The 21,266-nt window shown below is 43.5% G+C and overlaps 1 protein-coding gene across 3 annotated transcripts in view; it reads left to right on the plus strand.

Moving 5' to 3' along the window:
• Positions 1-21,266, plus strand: part of LOC142588558 (CD109 antigen-like) — a 142,573-nt gene that overhangs the window by 69,519 nt on the left and 51,788 nt on the right. For all 3 annotated transcript variants that reach the window (XM_075700405.1, XM_075700400.1, XM_075700398.1), the window contains 13 exons: positions 1,871-1,933; positions 4,243-4,415; positions 8,208-8,233; positions 9,278-9,428; positions 12,346-12,419; positions 15,128-15,179; positions 15,305-15,378; positions 16,871-16,910; positions 17,032-17,116; positions 17,241-17,352; positions 17,499-17,720; positions 19,009-19,359; positions 21,051-21,242. In XM_075700405.1, the coding sequence (XP_075556520.1) occupies positions 1,871-1,933; positions 4,243-4,415; positions 8,208-8,233; positions 9,278-9,428; positions 12,346-12,419; positions 15,128-15,179; positions 15,305-15,378; positions 16,871-16,910; positions 17,032-17,116; positions 17,241-17,352; positions 17,499-17,720; positions 19,009-19,359; positions 21,051-21,242 (1,615 nt within the window). The remainder of the gene's footprint in view (positions 1-1,870; positions 1,934-4,242; positions 4,416-8,207; positions 8,234-9,277; positions 9,429-12,345; positions 12,420-15,127; positions 15,180-15,304; positions 15,379-16,870; positions 16,911-17,031; positions 17,117-17,240; positions 17,353-17,498; positions 17,721-19,008; positions 19,360-21,050; positions 21,243-21,266) is intronic.

Here is a 21,266-nt window from a genome sequence, read left to right on the forward strand (position 1 = left end):
AATAAAGATGACATACCAAGCCGGCACTCAACAAAAGGAAGGTAACAACGAAAAAGCACAATCAGGTGACGAAAATGCACTGCAACCGTTCACCACGCAAATAACATCAAAAACAAATTGAACATAAACTCATCTCACGTTAATGTAGAGTAGCACTCGCAACGCATTAGAACGAAAGTCAGCTGTTATGTAGACGAAAGGCAGGAAAAACGAAGTCGGGTCACAGCCTCGGCCTTTTGGGTAAGAGCGAAGTGTAAATGTATTTCATGTTTCTGCGGTGCAGTGCATAGGTAGTGACTGCAGAGCTGGAAGTTGAGCAGGCGGAAGTTTGTATGAATGAGCGACTGTGAACTACAAATTGTGTTACGTAGGTTTGTAAAGAGTAGAATGGACATCACTCGTTGACACGGATGCTACATAAAAAAAATTACTGAAATTTCATTTTCCTTTGATTCGTTTTGCGTGCCCGTATGTGAAAATTGGCTGCGAAGTAGTAATCAACCTAACTGAGCTGTTCCATCGAAGAGTACTTCCACTGAAATGAACGCGCGCGCGCCTCTGTATTTCTGTGTGTTGAGCGCTTCTCTACAGGTATTCTCTCGATGTTTTAATGGGATAGCAATTATAGGAAGCGGGCTATGGTGAACCGAGAAGGATGGTAGCTTGACAGGGGTCGGCGCTATCAAACAAGCCTCTTGAGTGCTGTCTTCCCGCGCTGCGGTAGGTGCAAAGCATGGGCGACCCAAGATTTTGGTGGCTTTATGTTCGCTGTATTTCCGCGCGCATAGTGAAGAAGGTCGCCTAATCTCAAGTTTCGGAGACGCGTTGAAACCAGAAGCAGGTCGAGGCTTGACACGGTTTGACGTTCGGCCTTGTTGGTATAACGATTATAACAAATATAAAGCGCTTGAAAAGACGGAGGAGGACGCAACACGAGTGCGAACACAACAGCGCGAAGCGTTCGCTCCCATCTGCCTTGCTCCCTCCCAGTGGCCACGAAGTTTCCATGGCTGGTGCCGTGAAGGGTGGCGGGTGAAAGAGAAGTCTAGAACGACGTCCGAGGGATTATAAAATGAATTTTTATGTACAAGTTCACATTTTGAGGTTCACAAGAAGGGCTATATGATTATCGAGCCCAAATGTGGGAGTCTTTACTCAGCACCCCACACAGCAATCAAGCTCTGCTTTTAAGCAGGCGATTTCCCTCTTTCGCTACATGAGGGAATTAAAGTGTCCTTGTGTCTGCCAATTGGAATCGTCGAACTGTTCGCAAAATCCCACTCATGGTGTCGCACCACTCCGCCGGACTCCGCCTCTTATGTACAAAATTTAGAACCCGCTTCCGATGCAAGGAAGAGGCGATCGCATGGGAAACAGGGGTCGACGCTGTTCCCACGGAAGTCGCCCGTGTTGGCTCTTTGCAGCAATTAGCGGGCTCTCCGCAACGGTCAGCTTGTAGCGACTTCAGGAATCTCGAATACCGCTTCCAAAGAATCCGGTCGTTGCCGACAACTCGAAGGGAGCTTCATTGTTTGCCGTTTCGAAAGGTAACATGGCCGATGACCCACTGCAGCTTCGGGTCCCAGGACTCGTTTCGTTTGTCAGCTCTGGATCATGGAACAGACGAAGGCGCTGTCAATTATCTTAAGGTGACGCTGGTTTCGTCGCCATCTCTTTGGCGTCGAAAATTTAGCACATATAATCGCCGCTTTAAACGTCAGGTCAGGTATTTGAAGAAACGCCTGCATAGTTTGCATGCGCTGCTTTGCTTTACGAAATTGTAATAACTCTGGATAGTCCCATCACGCTTTGTTGTGGATTTCAGACTTTTCGCGCAGCTTGGTAACACAGCGTGCTTTATTTCTTGCAGGACGCACATGGGGGCGGCAGTCTTCTTGCTTGTGGCATTTGTGCCGTTCGTAGCGTGTCAAAGGTGAGTGCTGCCTGTTTCCACACTTGTCGCGCAGCGATTGCAGGGCTGATAGCACCGTTGCTAATCTATCTGGTTATCTCACTCTAGCTCGTCTGAGCGCATGGGCGGACTCGTTGTTCAGTGTAAAGGAAGATAGGGAGGGCGGTTGCAAAAATATTGTTGTTTATTTGTCTAACATTCGCCGCACCAACTGTGTGACTGTGACTCTCAGATTAAGGGGATGAGTTGTTGTTACAATATACGTGCAAAATACGTGTCCTATCGCAAATTGTAAATATTCTTACTGCGTGCCGTCAACTTATTCTGGATGCAAGTATACATACGCGTCATAAAAACACTTATTTCTATTGCCTATGCAAAACCGAGAATGTCTTTCAATACATTGCCTACCAGTCACTTATGGCGTTCCCTACAGCATTTTCCCCGTGCGGAAGTATACAAGAGTAAGTGTAACTGCAATTGTTCATGCAACAAAACGATTACGATCGATGAACACCGATGAATGATGCCAAGAGTTGGAGAAAATGTAAACAGTTGAGTGGTGAAGATGTCAGGCTTAAAAAGGAACCACAAAAAGTCAAAAAGAAAAATGAAAGAAAGATGTGGTGTTACTCATCAGAAGTTAAATGTTGGGTGCGTCAACAAGAATAGATTTAGAGGCACTAGAGAGAAAAAAATGAGGTGTGCTGTGTTAGTGAGGTATAATTTTACATTACCAAAAAAGTCGGCTACCGTGGGAGGAGGCTCGGTAAGCCAGAAGAGACGCAAGAATGAGACTGTTGACGACGACGCCGCCTTGAATTTCCCGCATCAGTTCGTAGGGACGTCATGGATTTTGACGGCGTCTGCTCGGGAATAGGCAGTTTTTAATCGGTAAATATACGTTGCGTCGTATTCTGAAAGAGCTGAAGGCTGAACTTGGCAAGTTTCGGGAACTTTTACTGCGCCACAACAGCCGAAATACGAGAAAATACTTCGAAATCCGTGATGTCACACTGACGTACCAGCGTTGAGGTTTCCGCGCGAAATTCAAATAAAAAATTATCTTGTAGGTGATTTATTTCGACAAAATTAACGAGTATACAATTTTGTAAGAACACACAATCCGTCTACAAGGCGACATAATAAACAATCCATAGGGCAGCGACGCCGAAGCTGTGGTTTAGTATGATGAGCTGTAGTATATCCGGAGGCACTTCTTTCGCAGCCTAAGTGCAGATGCGTTAGGTTAGGTTCCAACAATCACTCCATTAGGCGTGTCAGCACTCGTATATGAGGGAGCTTCCGTGCCGAGTAAGCTGCGGGACAACATGTGCGTGGAGGCTGTTTGCCGACCAATGTACCTATGCTCCTTTGATGATCCAGGGCGAGAATAATGATAGCAAGTGTAGCATATCGCCCGCTTGGCGCGGCGTGTACACTCAGTTTTGCGAGTAAAAAAAAAGGTGGCTCAGCCGCGGATTTCTTTATATTACTTTTTTTTCCCCACATGACAGGAAGTTGGCGCATGGGCGTCATATTGCGTGCATGCGTATATAGTACAACAATATGATCGGCGACAGCAGACGCATTTTACTGCAGTCTGGGTTTTTTGGATGGACCCACATATTTATTTTCTGGAAGGTCAGCGTGAGGAGCATGCGTACTTCTGCAGAAACTCTCGCTTTAAGTTGCGTTCTTGACGTCACCATTATTTGTGACGGTGTTATACGGTGAATTGAACGACTGAGAGTTGAACAAAGTAGGGATTTATGATACTGAGAGGTCGGATTTGTGTTCTGATAATGTTTTGTTGTTCGGGCTGACCTATTCGTTCCTGCTTTTGTCCGTTGTTGCACGCCTGGCTTTCATTAACATGGTTTATGGAGAAGCCGACCTGAGAAAGCAGGGTCGTGCGTTGGCCACGGTGAGACTTCACACGCTGCGCACACTGCATGACGCATCTTGTATGAGAGCCCTACGGGTTGCTGCATTTCTCGCTTTGTCGGCGTCAACTTTTTCGAAAGCGTCGTTAGGTCAACTCAATATTTGGATGCGGCGGTCTCGGTGGTATGAGCGAACGGATGTTTAATATACCCGTATCGTTCAATTGAGCATTGATTTATCAAAGATGTCACTTTAACGAAAAAACGAGGCTTCTCCATATTACCAACTTCAATCTCTGGCCTTATTTTGTTCCGTGCGCTGACTCGTCTCTCCTTAAAGCGTGCGCCTTGCGTTGCAATAAACGACTCCCATTCTTTATCGTGCGTGCTATGGTTCGATCTGTGTGCATCAACCGAGCAGCCAGGTGCGGCGTTCTTTTGCAGTGGCGGCGTGTATACGATCGTGGCGCCGCAAACTCTGCGGCCGAACCTCAAGTACCATGTGAGTGCTTCGCTGAGCCAGAGCCGGTTGCCTGTTGACATGCTGGTCACCGTGTCGGGTCGCGCAGACAACGGCAACTTCAACGTCATCAACAAGAGGGCCACGCTTCAGGACCGTGCGTCATCTACCTTTTCACTTCGCATGCATCTCGTTCCCATTGCTCAAGTTTTGTACGTGTGCGCTTTTAACATATTCCCGCCGTAATCAAGTGGTCTGTTTACCAGGTGACATTTCAGTCCTCGCGCCTCGTGGGTGGAAAGCTATCGTCACGAGAGAGGAGCGTGATATCCTTACGGCACAAAGGAGAGCGGCCGTTAAGGGGTGTGAATATTCATTGTCTGCAGTTTCACGCGACACAATAAATAAATAAATAAATAAATAAATAAATAAATAAATAAATCTTCTACCCAGGAACAGCTTCAGAGCCTTTGTAATGGTGCACTTAGTTATACACATAGCACGATGCACAGAAGATACAGATGTAGACAAAATATTTGAGGGAGAGGAACGAATAGCGGAAAAAAGAAAACGAGGAGGCGGGCATAGAAGGGGGTAATCGTGCAGCATGATTGTCTGAACATATACAGAACCACATGGAAGTAACTCTGAAATATGTCAATGCAGGCTGAAAAATGTTTTTTTGAAGTTGACCCATAGGACAGTGAGTACTGCAACAAAGCCGTGTGAAAAACGTGGATTGCTGTCTGGTATGCTTACGCAGCACAAAAAATTCGCACATAATCACGAAGCCTTGGGCTATGTATAGTGCCATGAACTACTTTGTAAAGGAACAAAATCGTTGATTTTATACGTCTTGATTTTAGAGGTGCGAGTTAAGGTGCATCTGAGAGGGCTCTACCATGGGGGGTCGCCAGAACCGCGATAGCGGTGCTTGAGAATACATTCTCACCAAGGTTCAGTGGGGTCAGAATTAGATTTGCACGTTCCGCCCCAAACTACAGAGGCATACTTTGAAGTAATAGTTCTGCGAAAATCCGCGAGGTGGAAGGAAGTACTTAATAAAGGTTGGAGTCCCGGACCAGGACAAATTTTTCTTCCAACTGCGAGGCTTTTGTTTCGAGGAACCCGTATGGGTTTCCTTTGTAGCAATTGCTACGATTGGGTGGATGTCTCATTTCCCCTTTATTAGAGGCATACTTTAGTAGGGGAAGCAGGAGCACACAGCAGAATACAATGCCAGGAAGGCAACAGTGGTGTCGAAATCTGGGGATATACGACAAACAACGCCAGGAGCACGAAGGGCACGTTGTTTCACATGTCTAACGTGCGAGGAGAAGCATAGCGTTTTGTCGAAGTACACACCAAAGTCTTTCATCGACTCGAGGCACTGGAGCGTCGCAAATAGTGTACGAAAATTGCATATAGTGTGTTTTCGGCGTATAACTTAATGTCATAGTTATGGAAGTATTTAAGAGTAGCTTATTGTCTGCAGAGCTAAATAATTTTTTGAAGGTCGGTGCAGTCGGGAGCACTATTAAGAGTCGTGAATATAACTTTTAAGTCGTCAGCATATAGAAGGAATGAAGAAAACACCGAGGAATGAATAACAATAATACTAATAACCCGCCGCGGAAGCTTAGTGGCTGTGGCGTTACGCTGCTAAGTTCGAGGTCGCTGGATCTGTTTCGGTCGCGTCGGCCGCATTTCAATAGGGGCGAAATGCAAGTACGCTCGTGTACTAGATTTAGGTGCACGTTTTTCCCCAGTGAGGAGCAGCAGGCTAGAGACACGCTCTCCAGGCCGACTTCTCCTCCTTTCTCTTCATTAAAATCTACTCCTCCTCCTAGGTGCACGTTAAAGAACTCCAGGTGGTGAAAATTAATCCGGCGGCCCCACTGCGGCGTTCCTCATAATCAGGTCGTCGCTTTGGCACGTAAAATTCCTGGATTTCATTTAGTAATGATAATGATACTAATCATAATAATTCAAATGTTTATTACAGTGCTCAGGAACAGCTACAGAGCCTTCGTACTGGTGCACTTAAAAAATAGTACGCAAGACGAAACGTGCAAAGAAGACACATGTGGTAGACAAAACAATGCGAGATGGGGAAACAAATCAGTAAACAGAAAACGAGGAGGCCGGCGTAAAATGGAGTCAGTCATACAACATGATTATCTAAATTTGTAGATAATCACTCTGAAATTATTTGCTTTCCTTTCTCATTTCCTCTTTTTCTTTTTCTTTTTCTACCCAGAAAGTATGTACCTTTTAATGCAAACGAAAAATGGTTGTGCCCGCTTCTGAATAGTTCATTGATGTTAAAACATTATATGGCTCATGAAGCGGAAAATCCGGCGGCGTCCCCGGAGATGGTACAAAAAGTCACGTGGTCACAGTCGATCAACGGGAGGGGCGCGCTGCGTGGGCGCTGGGTTCTTTGAAGCACCACCAGACGACGCTCACCTCCGCGTATCCGCGAGTGACTACTTAAGACCAAAAAAAAAAAAAACGAAATCAGGAAGGAAACAGTTTATGATAACTCAAAGGGAAGCCCATTACTTTTCGAAGCGAGATCGGGATGCCTTAGAACACGCATCTATAAAGCGAGATATAAGAAGGAAGAAGCATGTGGTTGCTGCGGTAAAGCTTGGGAAGCGATGGAGCATGTTTTATTAGAATGTGAAGATATCTGCCCAGCGGTCGATTTAGGCATCACTGGCCTCCGTGGAGCCCGTGGGTTCAGCCAGAGTAGGGGAAAGTAAACCTGTTCGCAGTAGAGATTAGTAAGAGGCGAATGAAAGATTGGTGGCAGAAAAGTAGGGAAATGACAAAAAAATGGAGGCGTGCAAAAACAAAGTTCACAATAGGGGTTCAGAACGTTTGGTTACGGGAATTCATCGTGTTTTTTTTTTCTTCCTTTTCTTTTTTTCCCCTTTTTAACATAGGTAGGACATCAGGCAATAAAAGAGCTTGGTGGCGCAATCCACCGCCCCGTTCCAAAGGGGACGCTCATAACATCCATCCACCCGCGACGGCGCCGGCCGTGCGGGGGAAAGAACAAAGAAAACCAGGATGCTTGCCTTCGCGCATAGCGTTCGCCGCAAGATTAGGGTTTCCTAAACTGCAGTTGCCGGGACATTTGTGTGATCACTCTATTTATATAGCGCCGCGGCCAGTCGGTGCGGTGATTTCGGCGAGTTTTGTCGTGCGCTCCGAGTAGATAGATGGTGCAGGGCTGCTAAGCACGAGGTCGCGGGATCGAATCCGGGCCACGGCGGCCGCATTACGATGGGGGCGAAATGCGAAAACACCCGTGTGCTTACGTTTAGGTACACGTTAAAGAACCTCAGGTGGTCCAAATTTCCGGAGTCCCCCACCACGGCGTGCCTCATAATCAGAGAGTGGTTTTGACACGTAAAGCCACATAATTTAATTTTTCGGTCAGTAGATGCGCCCGACTCCTTTGGACGTCCAGGCCGAGGCGTTATCGGAGAGACGTCGCCATGCTTTCGCATTCATCCACGTAGAGATATCAAAGCGCCTTTGATTTTTTTTTCTTGATATAACGGCATGGATCCTTAACTGGTGTGTAGCTAAGCATCCAGACGTTATCGCATAAGGGTCCTTTATATCGATCTAAATAAAGCTATTATTTTTATTAAGCAAAAGAAATCTCAAATAGGCAGAATATTTATTGACATGTTTCTTAATAATAATCATAATAATGATAGTAATAATAATAGTCGTGCTCCATCCATGTACTGCGCCGCTGCTCTCCTCTGAAGGCTGTTAAGACCACTTGGACACTGTTCAGTTTTGTTGCTTTTACTACTTTTTTGTATTCAATATATTTCCCTGCCAACATTTTGCTTGAGGATTACGTGCTATGCCTGCGCAATTGTTCGGGTGCCAATTTCTAAAAATGTATTTCTTCTTTTTTTAGGTGAGACTCAAGTCTTGAGTTTCGAGGTACGTGTGTTTTGCTCGTTAATGTTTTTTTTTTTTTTTGGTATTCTTGACAAGAGTTGCAACGAAGATGTTTTCAGTATTATTTTTCTCGTATCGTTTTGCGCATTCTTCAGCAATGCGAAAGTACAAAGGGCCGACTATGTATATACAGCCGCTTATTGCGGCCATGGTCAAGCGGCATAACATATGCGCAGCAAGGCGGCAGCATAAACGTTGGACTTGTTGCCCCGCTACCGCTACTTCTGCGTTGCAGGACGACCGCGAAGATGAATTTTTGAGTTTTATTGGAGAAAGCATGCAGTGATCTCAACGAAAAAAAAAATAAATTAGCGGTCCGATTTTCTATGGCATGCGGCAGGCTTTTGCATTGGTCTGTAGCTAAGTATCCACCCAAACTTTCCCCTCCGGTAGGCAATGTAGGCCGTGAGTGCGGACAATAGTTAAGCGAAGTAACTTGGTAGAAGTATGTAGTGCTGCTGACAGTGGTCCGCTCCGTAACACTTCGCTCATCGAAGAGGCAGGACGCGTGTCGAGTAAGCTCCTGAACAACACTCTGTAATATTGTGAACGCGATTTAAATCTAGGATCAAAGAGGCGAGACACGTAATGCTAAGGCATTTCTCGCATTTACCGCTAAATCGCCGCTGAATTTTTAATTGCGGGTTATAACGCCCACGTTGCATTGACAGTATTGAAGGAACAATTTACATGATCTTAATGGCGCCATCTGTGGTTTAGATATTCGCCAACAAAATTCACTTCTCTTTCCTCTTCGATTTCGAAAATGGGCACAGAAAGAGCGCCGCGGAAGCACCGCCCGCGTTGCTTTCCGCCTCGTTTGGTTTCTTTGTCAGTGCGTGAATAGTACCTATTGGTCCCATTTAACTCTGCGAGAACACTACAAAAGAACAAGAAGACAAAAGGAAGGTGTACACATTGGGCTTCTATTCTGCGGATAAAACAAATGTTTTACCTGTGAGCTTTTCCTCTACGTGTTACAGTGACATTGAGTTACTGGAGATTTATTAATATCTTGATTTGCAGATTGGCGACTGGGGACCTGGAAAGTACAAGATCACAGCAGAAGGCTCGGGCGGTCTGAACTTCCGAAATGAAACTGACCTCACTTATGAACACAAGAGTTACTCTGTTTTCATGCAGACAGACAAAGCCATCTACAAACCAGGGCAGAAAGGTAATTACATTTTTTCAGTGGCATTTATAGAAAAAATAAATTCAACTGAGTTTTATAGACTATACTTCACAGCCGCGTCATAACATCAGTACCAGTGGTACACTTTGTTTGCTGCACTCGTGCGCTTCTGCCATTGAGCAGTTTGCAAGCATGACCAGCAGCGTGTGCGTCTGTGTGGCGTACTGAAAAGAATCGCAGTTTCGCCCAAAAGCTGAAAGCATTGATTTCGATAGCAAATTAGTGGACAGCGATACGTAGGATAGTAGTTTTATCGGCCGTATAAACTTGTAAACATAGGCGTACTAACTAAATTAAGAAACATGGTGTCACGCTAGCACAACCAAACATGAACGTATCTCACTCGATGACCGCGGAAACTCGCTGTCGAAAAGCTGGAGCGAAGAAGCGCGGCAGTAGCAGCGAGCGAATTAACCTTACTTTCGCGTCTGGCGTCAACGCGAACTAAGCCGCGATAACAGAGCGCATGGGCGGACTTTGCTCCCAACGCAGATGGCTTTCGAGATGCAGCGGCCCGGGCCGCGTTGATCTCAACGTCCCCCCCCCGCCCCCCCCGGCCTACCCTTCCCTAGGAGCCTTCCGCCCGACGGAAAACGGCGCGCTTTCTCCCCGCTTTCCTCGCTGGCGGTCCCGAGATAGAGCCGTGATCGCCGCGTCAGCCTCGCACGGTTTCACTCGCGCATACAGCATACAGTGCGCGGCGATGACTTTATCGCCCTTGGACTTTGTACGGTACCTTACGGTGACGCCGATGGCAGAAATGCACCTGGAGTGTCCATATAATTGCTATCGTAAAAAAAGTAGCTTAAAGACTTACATTTATGCTCAGCAGTGTGACTCAGCAGACTTGCATATGCTCAGCAGCGTGACCTTAAAACTTTTATCCAAAGAAAAGTATAGATATGACCATTGCTGATATCAAAAGTAAGGGCGTCACTTATGCATGTAGCGTGTAGTCATCTGACAAGCATGCATTTGCAGGCTCACCCGCCAAACAAGGGGATTGCTATAGATGATGCAGGAAACGATGTGTGCCATTAACAGACGAATACTGCACATAAGAGTTAGTGTGAGATTTAAACACCGCTGAGTTATTATTTTCATATCCAATGAGCCAAAAGGCCATCCTCCTTGTGTGCAGCACTTTCGATTCCAATTATAAATGCCATATGCCTTCAGGTGCACAGAGAAAGTTGTCTTGCTATGTTGCATTGTGCATTTGTTTTCTTGAACCATGCAGATGTTATTACTATGAGCCAGGCCAATGCCTTGTAGACTACACAGGACCTGTGCACTTGGTGTTTTAAAAGAGTTCATACTAGTTGGACTGATGCCCTTACAGTAAAATGCAGACACCAGGAAGTGAGCACCATCGGTTATCACATTCATGCTTCGGTCGCTCTGTGCGTAATGTCACGGAAAAAACTGCACAGGCCGAGTTATTCATGATCTGTTGTCCAGAGCGTCTTGGACAGCGCATATAAGTGATATTATTTGTAATGTCTTTAATGGGGGGGGGGGAATGCCTTAATTGCCTTTAGCATTGCAGTTTAATGTAGCTAGAAGTTGAGGAAGATGTATTCTAGCTGTTGCCAGTTCTCCCATCAAAAGGCATGGTTGATTATAGAACAACATATGTAGCTGCATTTTGGTGGAACCTCTTGCACTGTAGACAGGCGCATCTGGCCTGCTCATAAGGCACTGCCATGTTGAAAACACTGCACTGTTCATTAGAGTAGTCTGTAATTGTTGCATATGATGGTACAATAAAGTGAGTCTTATGAAGCATAAAAAGAGATGTTTTCCTGTTTAAGATGAGCATTATGAACACCATGTGCCTTAGGCACTATAGTTCTAGAAAGTTTTCTTGTTGATAGATGAAGATAGTGCCTTTCAGAGCTGGACTTACATTGGATGCAAGGCTTGATTTGCATTATTAGTTTTAGCTATGCCATATTACCATAAGGAAAAGTGCCTGACCACATCCTAAATCTTTTGTTACAGTATAGTGAGCTGGTTGCAATGAAGAGGATCATATTACAGTAGAGCTAATATAAAATGTTGCACAACTAGAACTATTTATTGTTGCGGTGTGCATGCTGAAAGTGATTAGTTGCCAATAGTTGTCAAATAAGAATCACTTGGAATACCATTCCTTAGCTTCACAGAGTGCATTTGCACAAGGACCCCTACTGCACAAGTTTATTGTGCCAGAGGCCATGACAGGTGCGAGTCTTTTCAAGTGACTAATCAGTTTTAGACTCCTAATTAAGTCAGCTATATGGAAACTATTATAGACATAAAAACGCAGACGAAAAGAATGTTACCTTTAAACATGATGAGAGCTATTGTTACACTTGTCATCAATTATCACACATCTGAAGCAAAAAGGCAGTAATAGGAGATATCCAAAATTCTGCTAGTGTGCTTTTTTCAGACCTCTTGATTAACGAACGAAAGATGATGAACGATGTAAGTGGAAATAAAGCATGAGCACATCAGCAAGTGCCGCCATCCTTGGCACATCTCTTCCTCATGCCATCCTTGATGTTGTCAAACAGTCCTCAACTTGAATAGTACTGTGAGCAGGAGGTTGTCAGTCTTGTGTAGTGCGACCTGAATGCGGTGGGAGACCTGTTCACACTATTTAGCATATCTGCTGTGGTTTTTGATTCCTTCACCCATAGAACATTGGACAAACTTCTCCTTCCTTCAACATACCTGAAAAGTCTGATTGGGTAGCGTGTTTCATGCAGAATTGACCTTTCTTCTGATGGTTTACATTAATGATGGTCTTGCAACTCTATTAAAAAATGTGGTTTGCTAAGTTTATGCTTACTCTTGCGATTTTGGCACATGTCCTAGCACCATACTATACCATACTTCCTCCTCTTTTCAGTTTTGTTCCGTGTAATTGTGGTGGATCCATATCTGTTGCCCACCGTTACTGGTGCCATGGATGTATACATTGCTGTGAGTCAATTGATTTTATACTTTGTCTTTGTCATGCTTTGTGTACCACCAAACATGCACAGTTTGCATTTCCAGTAATAAAGTTAGTTTTTTCTAGTGTATAAGAAACTGGGAATGGTTGTATTAAAGGGACTGACAACTGGTGAGAATGTGTTGCATGACGTTGGTGGAAATGAGCTGATCATGATTTATAGTGATCGAATCCAGCACGCTGTTTGCGATTAAAGTAAGAATTATAATTTTACATTGGCAAAGAAAGTCTCAAAAACCAGTAAATGGCATGGCCTGGCGGCGAAGTCTGTACTTCAGATGTAGCATTCGAGATTACTGCATGCAAGTTGGGTGTTATTAAGTGCAGCATACTTATTGCTTAAAATTGCATTCTGTATATTATTAGGCTTTTGCACTTTATTCTATGCATATTATGATGTAAAATAAGGCGGACACTAATGAGCGACACTGCCTTCGTGGTAACCAGTAGAGTGGCAGAGCGGGCAGAGCTGTTCAACGCATTGGGGTGCACATGGGGGCTGTTGCACGTATGCGAGTTTGCGAGTTAGTACCCCGAGTTATGTGGTCCCTGTGAGATACAAAATGCCATCGATGAATTGTGCTATGAATGGGTGCCAGCTCTGCAAAAATAGATGGTGTTCACATCCACGCCTCATGTGGTGGCGCCCTCTGAATTTAAAATGCGTATCTAAAAGGCTTTGCTTTTGCTGATTTGAAAGCGACAGAGGCAATTTTGAGAGCCAGAAGCATGCCATAGACGTAGGGCTTTGGACACCACCTATAGCACTACTGGCGTATGCTAAGACTTGGCTTGGCTAAAAAAAAAAAAAAAAGCCTGGCACATGCATGGCCTTCGAGATCTGTTCGTTTGGAGGGAGCCATCGCTGGGGCGTAATTTGGACACCACCTATTATTGTAAAAATACACCGTTTCATAAAACATGAAGCACAGGAACATCAGCTTCATAAACAAAATACTATGTTCTTACAGCTAGAGTTGCACTTGTTGTCTGCTTCCCACCAATGCTGGCTTATAATTGCTATCGCGCTCACCTATCATTGTTTCTAGCATGTTTCTTGAGCATGACTACAGCCTCAATACAGAATGGAAAATTCTGATAAAACATTTACCACTGCATTTTCCACCTTGCCACTACATGGTATGACACAGACAAGTAAGCTTATTGTTGTATTAAAGAACTGGGTACCATAAAAATTGGTTGTCAATCCCTTTAAGGTGCACTATTGGCATGCACTCATGTAGCTTTATAAGTCTCCTAAAATGCTGTGTTTTTGGATGCGACTCTTCCTGAAAAGGCAAAGAAGAGCACTAATTGCACTTTTATGGTATCTCACCCTCACCCATGCTGATGCTCCACTTGGCTATTCTAGCCTGAAGAAAGAGCTCTAGCCTGAAGGAAAAAATAAGTCTTTCTGAAATTGGCCCAGTCTTAGGATTGATCCATTAATAAAATGTTTAAATATTGATATGCTGTTGGCACTGGTTTATTCAAGTTAGTAATTTCTCTTGGGCTTGCTTCATTTGATGCAGCACTTGCACAGCGACTAAAGTGTAGTCAAGTTACCCTAGCCTTTCTTTACTCTCTCTTACGCTGCCCAATTTTCACAAGAAGGCACAAGCATAGACACTTTTAGTGTCACATATGAAAAACTTATTTATGTGCAATAATTTTCACATTTTTGGCCCTGTTGTAAGCTTTAAAATTTCGTCGTGTTGTTATGTGGTTGATGGTGGCCCATGACCGTTCTTGGTTGGGGGAGTTATTTTTCTGTTCAATTCCCATAACGAACGAGATTTTAGCCTTTTCGATAGGTGTGAGGTTCCCAGCAGCTTGCAACCTTCTTAGAGGGACAAGCGGCTTCTAGTTGCACGAAACGGCAATAACAGGTCTGTGATGCCCCTAGATGTCCGGAGCCACACGTATGCTGCACCGAAGGAAGCAATGTGCCTTTACCCCTGTCTGAAAAGTCTGGGTAACCCATGGAACTTCTTTCGTGATTGGTATAGGGGCTTGCAATTGTTCCCCTTGAACTAGGAATGCCCAGTAAGTGAGAGTCATAAGCTCTCACTGATTACGTCCATGCCCTATGTGCAGACCGCCTGCCACTGTGCTATGGATTGAATCCTTTAGCGAGGTCTTCGGACCAATGTTCGTTGCGGCCTTTCAGTTGCATCAGTCTGCTGGAAAGATGACCAAACTTGATCGTTTGGAGGAAGTAAAAGTTGTACATGTTACAGGGTACACTGCCACTGAGTGCAGCATAATATTTTCACTTTGGAAGCAGTCTGTAGAATGAGGGATAAGTTGATGAGGATAAGAAGACAGGTCAAAGCATTCAGGTATATAATGTAAATTATTCTTGGGATCGATAAGTATTTGCAGAGTGAAATGAGGGAGACATTGTTCTAGTGCAATGCATATTTTATTTACGTGATATACGCAATTTATTATCGTGGTGCTTGGCAAGATGTAGCATTGAGGCTTGTTTTGGCATTGCCAATCTGACAGAATTTCACTGTTTCTTTCCCTTTCATCACTGTCCCCATATTGTTGTTCCTTAATAATTTGTACTGTGGATTGGACTTACATCTAAAGAAAGCAATAAGTGTAAAAAACTTGCTCTTATTATCCTTATAGCATATTTGTAAAGTATAAATTACTGCACATTTTCCAGGATGCCAAAGGCAACAGGATTCATCAGTGGGATCGGGTGTTTACTCAGAGAGGTACGTAAACTGAAGTCTTTGTGAAGTGCATAATAGCTGACCAGTCACCATTTGTTAGTTGTAAAACATCCATTTGCCCAAATTTGAGTGGTTGGAAAATTATTTACTGGCAATTTTCTGTACAGGAATTTATTCATCTGAGCTTCAACTTTCTGATCAACCTGTTCTTGGAGACTGGACTATTAATGTGGATGTACTGGTAAGAATAGCTGCAACTGTGTCATTTTTGTTAAATGATATTTTTGTTGTCGTATGTTGAGCCTTTTATGTGCGTGATAAACGTGTATATCATGGGTGGTCGCTAGTGAATTGGCTTGAAATATGGGGCCATAATAAAACTTCTTTTCGTTTTTGTTGTTGTTGTTCATGTGCCTTGTTTATAGGGCATCACTAGTGCTACTGTTGCTAAAAGCATTTTATTGACCTTAGGGTTGACACCTTAGGTTGAGGACGAGGTGAGAAATGTGGAGAATAGAACAGGGGAAATGCTTATTCCTTAAACCTTGTAGAAGGCTAAGTACCTTTGAGTAACATCTTAAATCAAAAAGCAACGGAAATTCAGTTCATAGTATGCAAGTAGTAAAATTGCAGCTTGTCTAGCCGTCTGCATAGTTGGTGGCCAACTTCAAGGTTACCATTCAAAGTTGGCTTGGTGTACTTGGCTGGAAGACTTGGCTTGGCATATTTTTTAGTCTTGGGACAATAGAAGTTATAGCAAGCATCTAAATAGCACTGGCATCAAATTTTGATTCCCAGCCACGGTGGCCGCATTTCGATCGGTGCGAAATGCGAAAACACCCGTGTATTTAAATTTAGGTGCACATTAAAGAAGCCCAGGTGGTCCAACTTTCTGGAGTCTCCCACTACAGTGTGCCTCATAATCAGGAAAATTTTGATTGTTGCCTTTCGTTATTACATATGCATTTGCTAGTTATAAACTGTAATACAAAAGATTGCTGTATGCATTTACTAGAATTTATTTGCAACATGGCTTTGGTTTCTCTGACTCATCAGCTGTACCATTACATATAAAGGTGGGTTCAGAGACGTAGATGATGCATACAAAATAGGCTGCTGTGACACTTGCAGGATGTGGGAGTGTGAATGCAATAACATTGGAAGCCAAGGAAAAATAGGAAAGAAATCTGTTCATAATTGCGTAATTTATGCCAGACACTGAGTCACACATGGTGCTCCTTATCTGAGACATTGCACTTGGTGCCTGCCTTCTGGCAATCACAAATGTAGAAACAAAAAGAATTGATAAGAGTGAATGCATGCAGTCATGGCAAATGAAAGTTAAATAAAACAGTTGAGAATTGCAAAATGAGTTGATTGTTCTTTAGGTAGGTTGCATGTTGTTGTGACTTATTTGGAATTCATATTTAAGCATGCATCTCTTGGGAGAGGGATAACTGACATCATTATTTGACATCTTTCAACATAATTCTTTTAATTTCTTTTTGTGCTTGAATTACCATTTCAGTTTACTTTTTGAATGAATGTGACTTCACGTTTATTTTGCATATGATTACACAAAATTGTTCTTAGTAAATACCTAGGTGTGTGTGTCCTTGCCACATTTATTGAATTTTTTCACATTGGTGACTGAAAAATTGAACAGCATTGCTTTAAGCATTGCTTAATGGCATATCCATACAGCTCATTTCTATACTTGAAATCTTTAACAGGGTCAGAAATTCAAGAAGAGTTTTACAGTTGCTGAATATGGTAAGTCTGCTTGGGTTTTATTTTTCTGTTGTGGGTTTTAAGGACATTATTATGGTCAACTTTTTTGCTACAGGTGTGCTTCCACTTTCTTTTTTCTTTTGCATGTTTTGCTGACCTATAGTGCTGCCCACATTTGAGGTTAAGGTGGGCCTTCCTCCATATGCCACTTACAATAAGTCTGAAGTTGTTGCCACAGTTTCAGCTACGTGAGTTGTTACCCTCTGTTTTTCCGCACATAGTAGTCATTCACTGGCTGACAACCATGCTCACGTTCCTTGCAGTGATATGAGGGACAATTTTATGTATATCATTTGTGTGTCATATCTTCAGGTATACATATGGCAAGCCAGTGAAAGGCACTGTTACGTTGACAGTCACTCCTCGCACCCGATACCACCAGCTGCATCCAAGGCCTTACGAGCAGTACCAGACAAAAACATCAGTGAGTGGTGTTCTTAACTGCACAGTGGAAATCCACCTTTGTCATTTGTGCTTTATATAATTGATAATATTTAATGCCTGGTAAACTGTCTCGAGATATATAAAAGGTGTTAATGGAATGCCTTTTTTTCTTCTCCTGTTCTATAGATTGATGGCAGTGTAGACATACCTGTGGTGATTGTACGAGACCTCTCCCTCAAGACTGACTTCTTTCTGCGGGAGATTGAGTTCTTTGCTTTGGTGACAGAAGAGTTGACTGGCCGCAAGTACAATGCAACCAGCTACATCATTGTATACGACAAGGAGATAAAAGTTGAGCTTGTGAAAACTTCGGAAACCTTCAAGCCAGGCCTCAAGTACACCTGCTTTGTGAGTGGCTGCAGCATTTTCTGGAACCATGGAGTGGAAACTACTGCAGATATTATGAATACCCATAGTTTTTTTGGCCCCTACATGGTCCTCTGGAAAATGCCAATAGGACCTCCTTGGGTTGATATGTTGATGGGTGCTGTGCTGCATGGTGGGCATGTGTAGAGCAACTGTGCTTCCCACACTATGATGTGTTTATTAAGATCACTCACTATGTATGGTAAAAGATGCATAGAAAGTGCACGAGCTTGTGTCTGTCAACGCTGAACTTTGTTGTAAATGTTTGCGCTAGTCTTTTTTTCTTGTTAGTGCTTTTGTATAAATTGAAGCTCTTGCTTGGAGTGTTGAGAATGGGTCTAGATTTAAATAAGCAAAAGGAGAGGGAGTATGGAAATGCTATAGAGTAAATGTGCTGACAACCGAGTACTACAGTGCCAAGCCGACCTTATTTCAGATCCTTTAGTCGGGAGACAAACTAAATGGAAGGTTTGTAGAATGTTTCAATTCATTTCAATGGTACACTGATGTCACCTTGTTCTTCAGTTTTCTTCAACAGAACTTTCCTTATACCACCCCCTCTCCAACCCCCTTGTCGTTACCATTCTGTTGCTTGGCAGGGTTATGTATTTGAATATGACAATGAAAAGGATGGAAGGACCACTGCGGCACAATAGTCATGCTAAGTTGATGCTTGTGAGATCAGAACTTTGCAGTAATAATAATGTTCTTTGTTTCCTCTTTGTATTTATGTGCTTTGTTCATTCAGTTATCACATGAACTGAATCTAAACTAAAATGTTTCCTGCCTTGCCCACTGAAATAAAAGGCTGCTGTATGCATTTTATTTTTGACGGGCTGCTGAAATGTAGTGTAATATAATTTGCTTACTCTTGTAAGTAGCGGGCATTTTAAGAGCTGCTGCAAAACGAACATGATCACTACTGCAGCCTTAACAGCTTTAGAGCAGTTAAGTGAGTGACAAAGCGCATCTCTTTTCACTTTCTCTATTGTGTGTTTGTGCTCATGGCATGGGTGACATGTCGGCTTAGCAGTGCATGTGCCGTGTTTCCACCTTTCCTCTGAAGCCACTGTAGGTTCTGATCTGGCTTTGTTAGCAGCAGCCATTGTAATTACATGGTTCTATAGCATGTGTTGTGGGATATGCATGAGATGAGAATGTATCAAATGGCACTTATAAGTTTAATGTCACATTTGTCATTGCTTTGTTTGTGTTGGCTGCATTCTGTGTAGACATGTGCAAACTGAGTCCTTGCGATTTGCTTTTACAGCTCAAGGTAGCCTACCAGGATGACAGCCCTGTGAATGATGCAGTGAACCAGCTGACACTGCACTATGGCTTCAATTTTAATGAAGAGCTCTGGCAGAGCAGCCAGCATTGGGTGCCACAAAATGGTGTCATACGGTTGGAGTTCTTCCCACCCAATGAGAACAGCACTGTAATTCTGGGTCTTCGGGCAGAGTTCAGGGGTCAGACATATTACCTGGATGGCATCTACCCAGCCAAGTCTCCTAGTCGCAGCTTCCTCCAGGCTGTCATGATCACTGAGGAGCCTAAAGTGGGTGACATTGTTGAGTTTGAGGTCAACGCTACTGACACTCTTGACCATATTGTCTATGAGGTGAGATCTGTGTTGCACTGTGAACTCTATCTTCTTATCTTCTCACCTTTTTGTCAACTTCTTGCCTCCCCCTGTGAAAAAAAAAAAAAACCTGTAGGATGCTATTCAAACTTTCCAATATTTTTCCCTTTGTATATATATCTCCACGATCACACTACATGCGACTAGCTTAGAGGCACAACAGGTTGTTACAGTGCAGGCAGTTTAGTTCATTGTGATGGCTTCGAAATAAAAAAAGAATGCAGTACAGGAAAAGAGAAGAGCACAGGTACAACATTGGCAGTGGCGTTGCATCTCGTGTGTGCTGTTCTTTTGATACCTATTGTAAGTTTCTTATATCTACTGCATGGAAAAGTTAAATAATCCCTTAGCTCGAACAAAAACTAGCTTCTCTTTACCTCTCGCTTGTTGTTGCATTGTGCACTTTCCTCATGAAATCGGCAAGTATGGACTAAATCTTGACGCTCACCAATCACTGCATACTATAGCTATAGCTTCTGAGGTGCATACTTTTCACAGTTATCAATACATTATCGGTAAATGATCCAAGGTTTTCTGTGACATGAAATTGCGTGCAGCAAAAGTTTAACAAGACATTATGGATCAGCTAATGTTTCACTATGGTACGCAATACAGAATAAATTCATAAGGGGAAATGAGACGTCCACCCAAACATAGCTAAGTGGTATAAAGGAAACCCATACGGGCTCCTCGAAAGAAAAGCCTCAAAGTTGAAGAAAAATTCGTCCTGGTCTGGGTCTCGTACCCGGGACCCCACCGCCTTTCGGGGCAGCCGCTCTACCATCTCGGCTAACCACGCAGATGGCAGGGCGAAATCGAATTCCTCAAAAATTGAGGCAAAGGCAAGAGTTTGACGTAATAGTTCTGTGGAAACCCGCAAGGTGGAGAGAAGTAATTAATAAGGGGAAATGAGACTTTCACCCAAACATAGCTAAGTGCTATAAAGGAAACCCATACGGGTTCCTCGAAAGGAAAGCCTCGCAGTTGAAGAAAAATTTGTCCTGGTCCGGGACTCGAACACGGGACCACCTCCTTTCTGGGGTAGCCGCTCTACCATCTGAGCTAACCAGGCGGCTAGCAGATGGCAAGGCAAAGTCGAATTTGTCAACAATTCGAGGGCACAGGCAAGATTTTGACGCGATAGTTCTGCGGAAACCCGCAAGGTGGAGAGAAGTAATTAATAAGGGGAAATGAGACGTCCACCCAAATGTAGCTGAGTGCTACAAAGGAAACCCATACGGCTTCCTCGAAAGAAAAGCCTCGCAGTTGAAGAAAAATTCATCCTGGTCCGGGACTTGAACCCAGGACTACCATTTATTTCCCCTTATTAATTACTTCTCTCCACCTGGCGGGTTTCCGCAGAACTGTTACATCAATACAGAATAAAGTGCATAGCTTTGCAGTTGCACGTTGTAGAGAGAGGATGCAACAACCACTGCTATTTTTTCTTTCTCAAATTTTTCTGGTGAAAAGTTCAGACATTGATGTGCTTGTCAGAATTGTTTTGAACTGATTCAGGTTCTTCATATCAGTGATGCATAGATTTTAAATATTTTCTATTTGGATTGTACAAAAGTTTGGTGTCGGTATTACGTTTGTAGTGGTATTCCTTATTTTTGGGCTTCTGTGGCATCTTTAACAAACCCCTATTTCTTCTCTCTGTACCTCAGGTAATGGGCCGAGGAGACATAGTGTATGCACAAACTCTTCCTGTGTCTGGTGTGCGGAGCTACCGATTCAGCTTTTCTGCCACATTCCGCATGGCTCCAAAGGCACGAGTACTTGTCTACTATGTCAGGAAGGACGGTGAAGTTGTGGCTGATGCTGTCAATTATGATGTTGGAGGAATTCTGCGGACACCTGTAAGTGTCTCTTTGCTTTGCATA

Source organism: Dermacentor variabilis, chromosome 1 (genome assembly GCF_050947875.1).
Source record: "Dermacentor variabilis isolate Ectoservices chromosome 1, ASM5094787v1, whole genome shotgun sequence".
NCBI lineage: Eukaryota > Metazoa > Arthropoda > Arachnida > Ixodida > Ixodidae > Dermacentor > Dermacentor variabilis.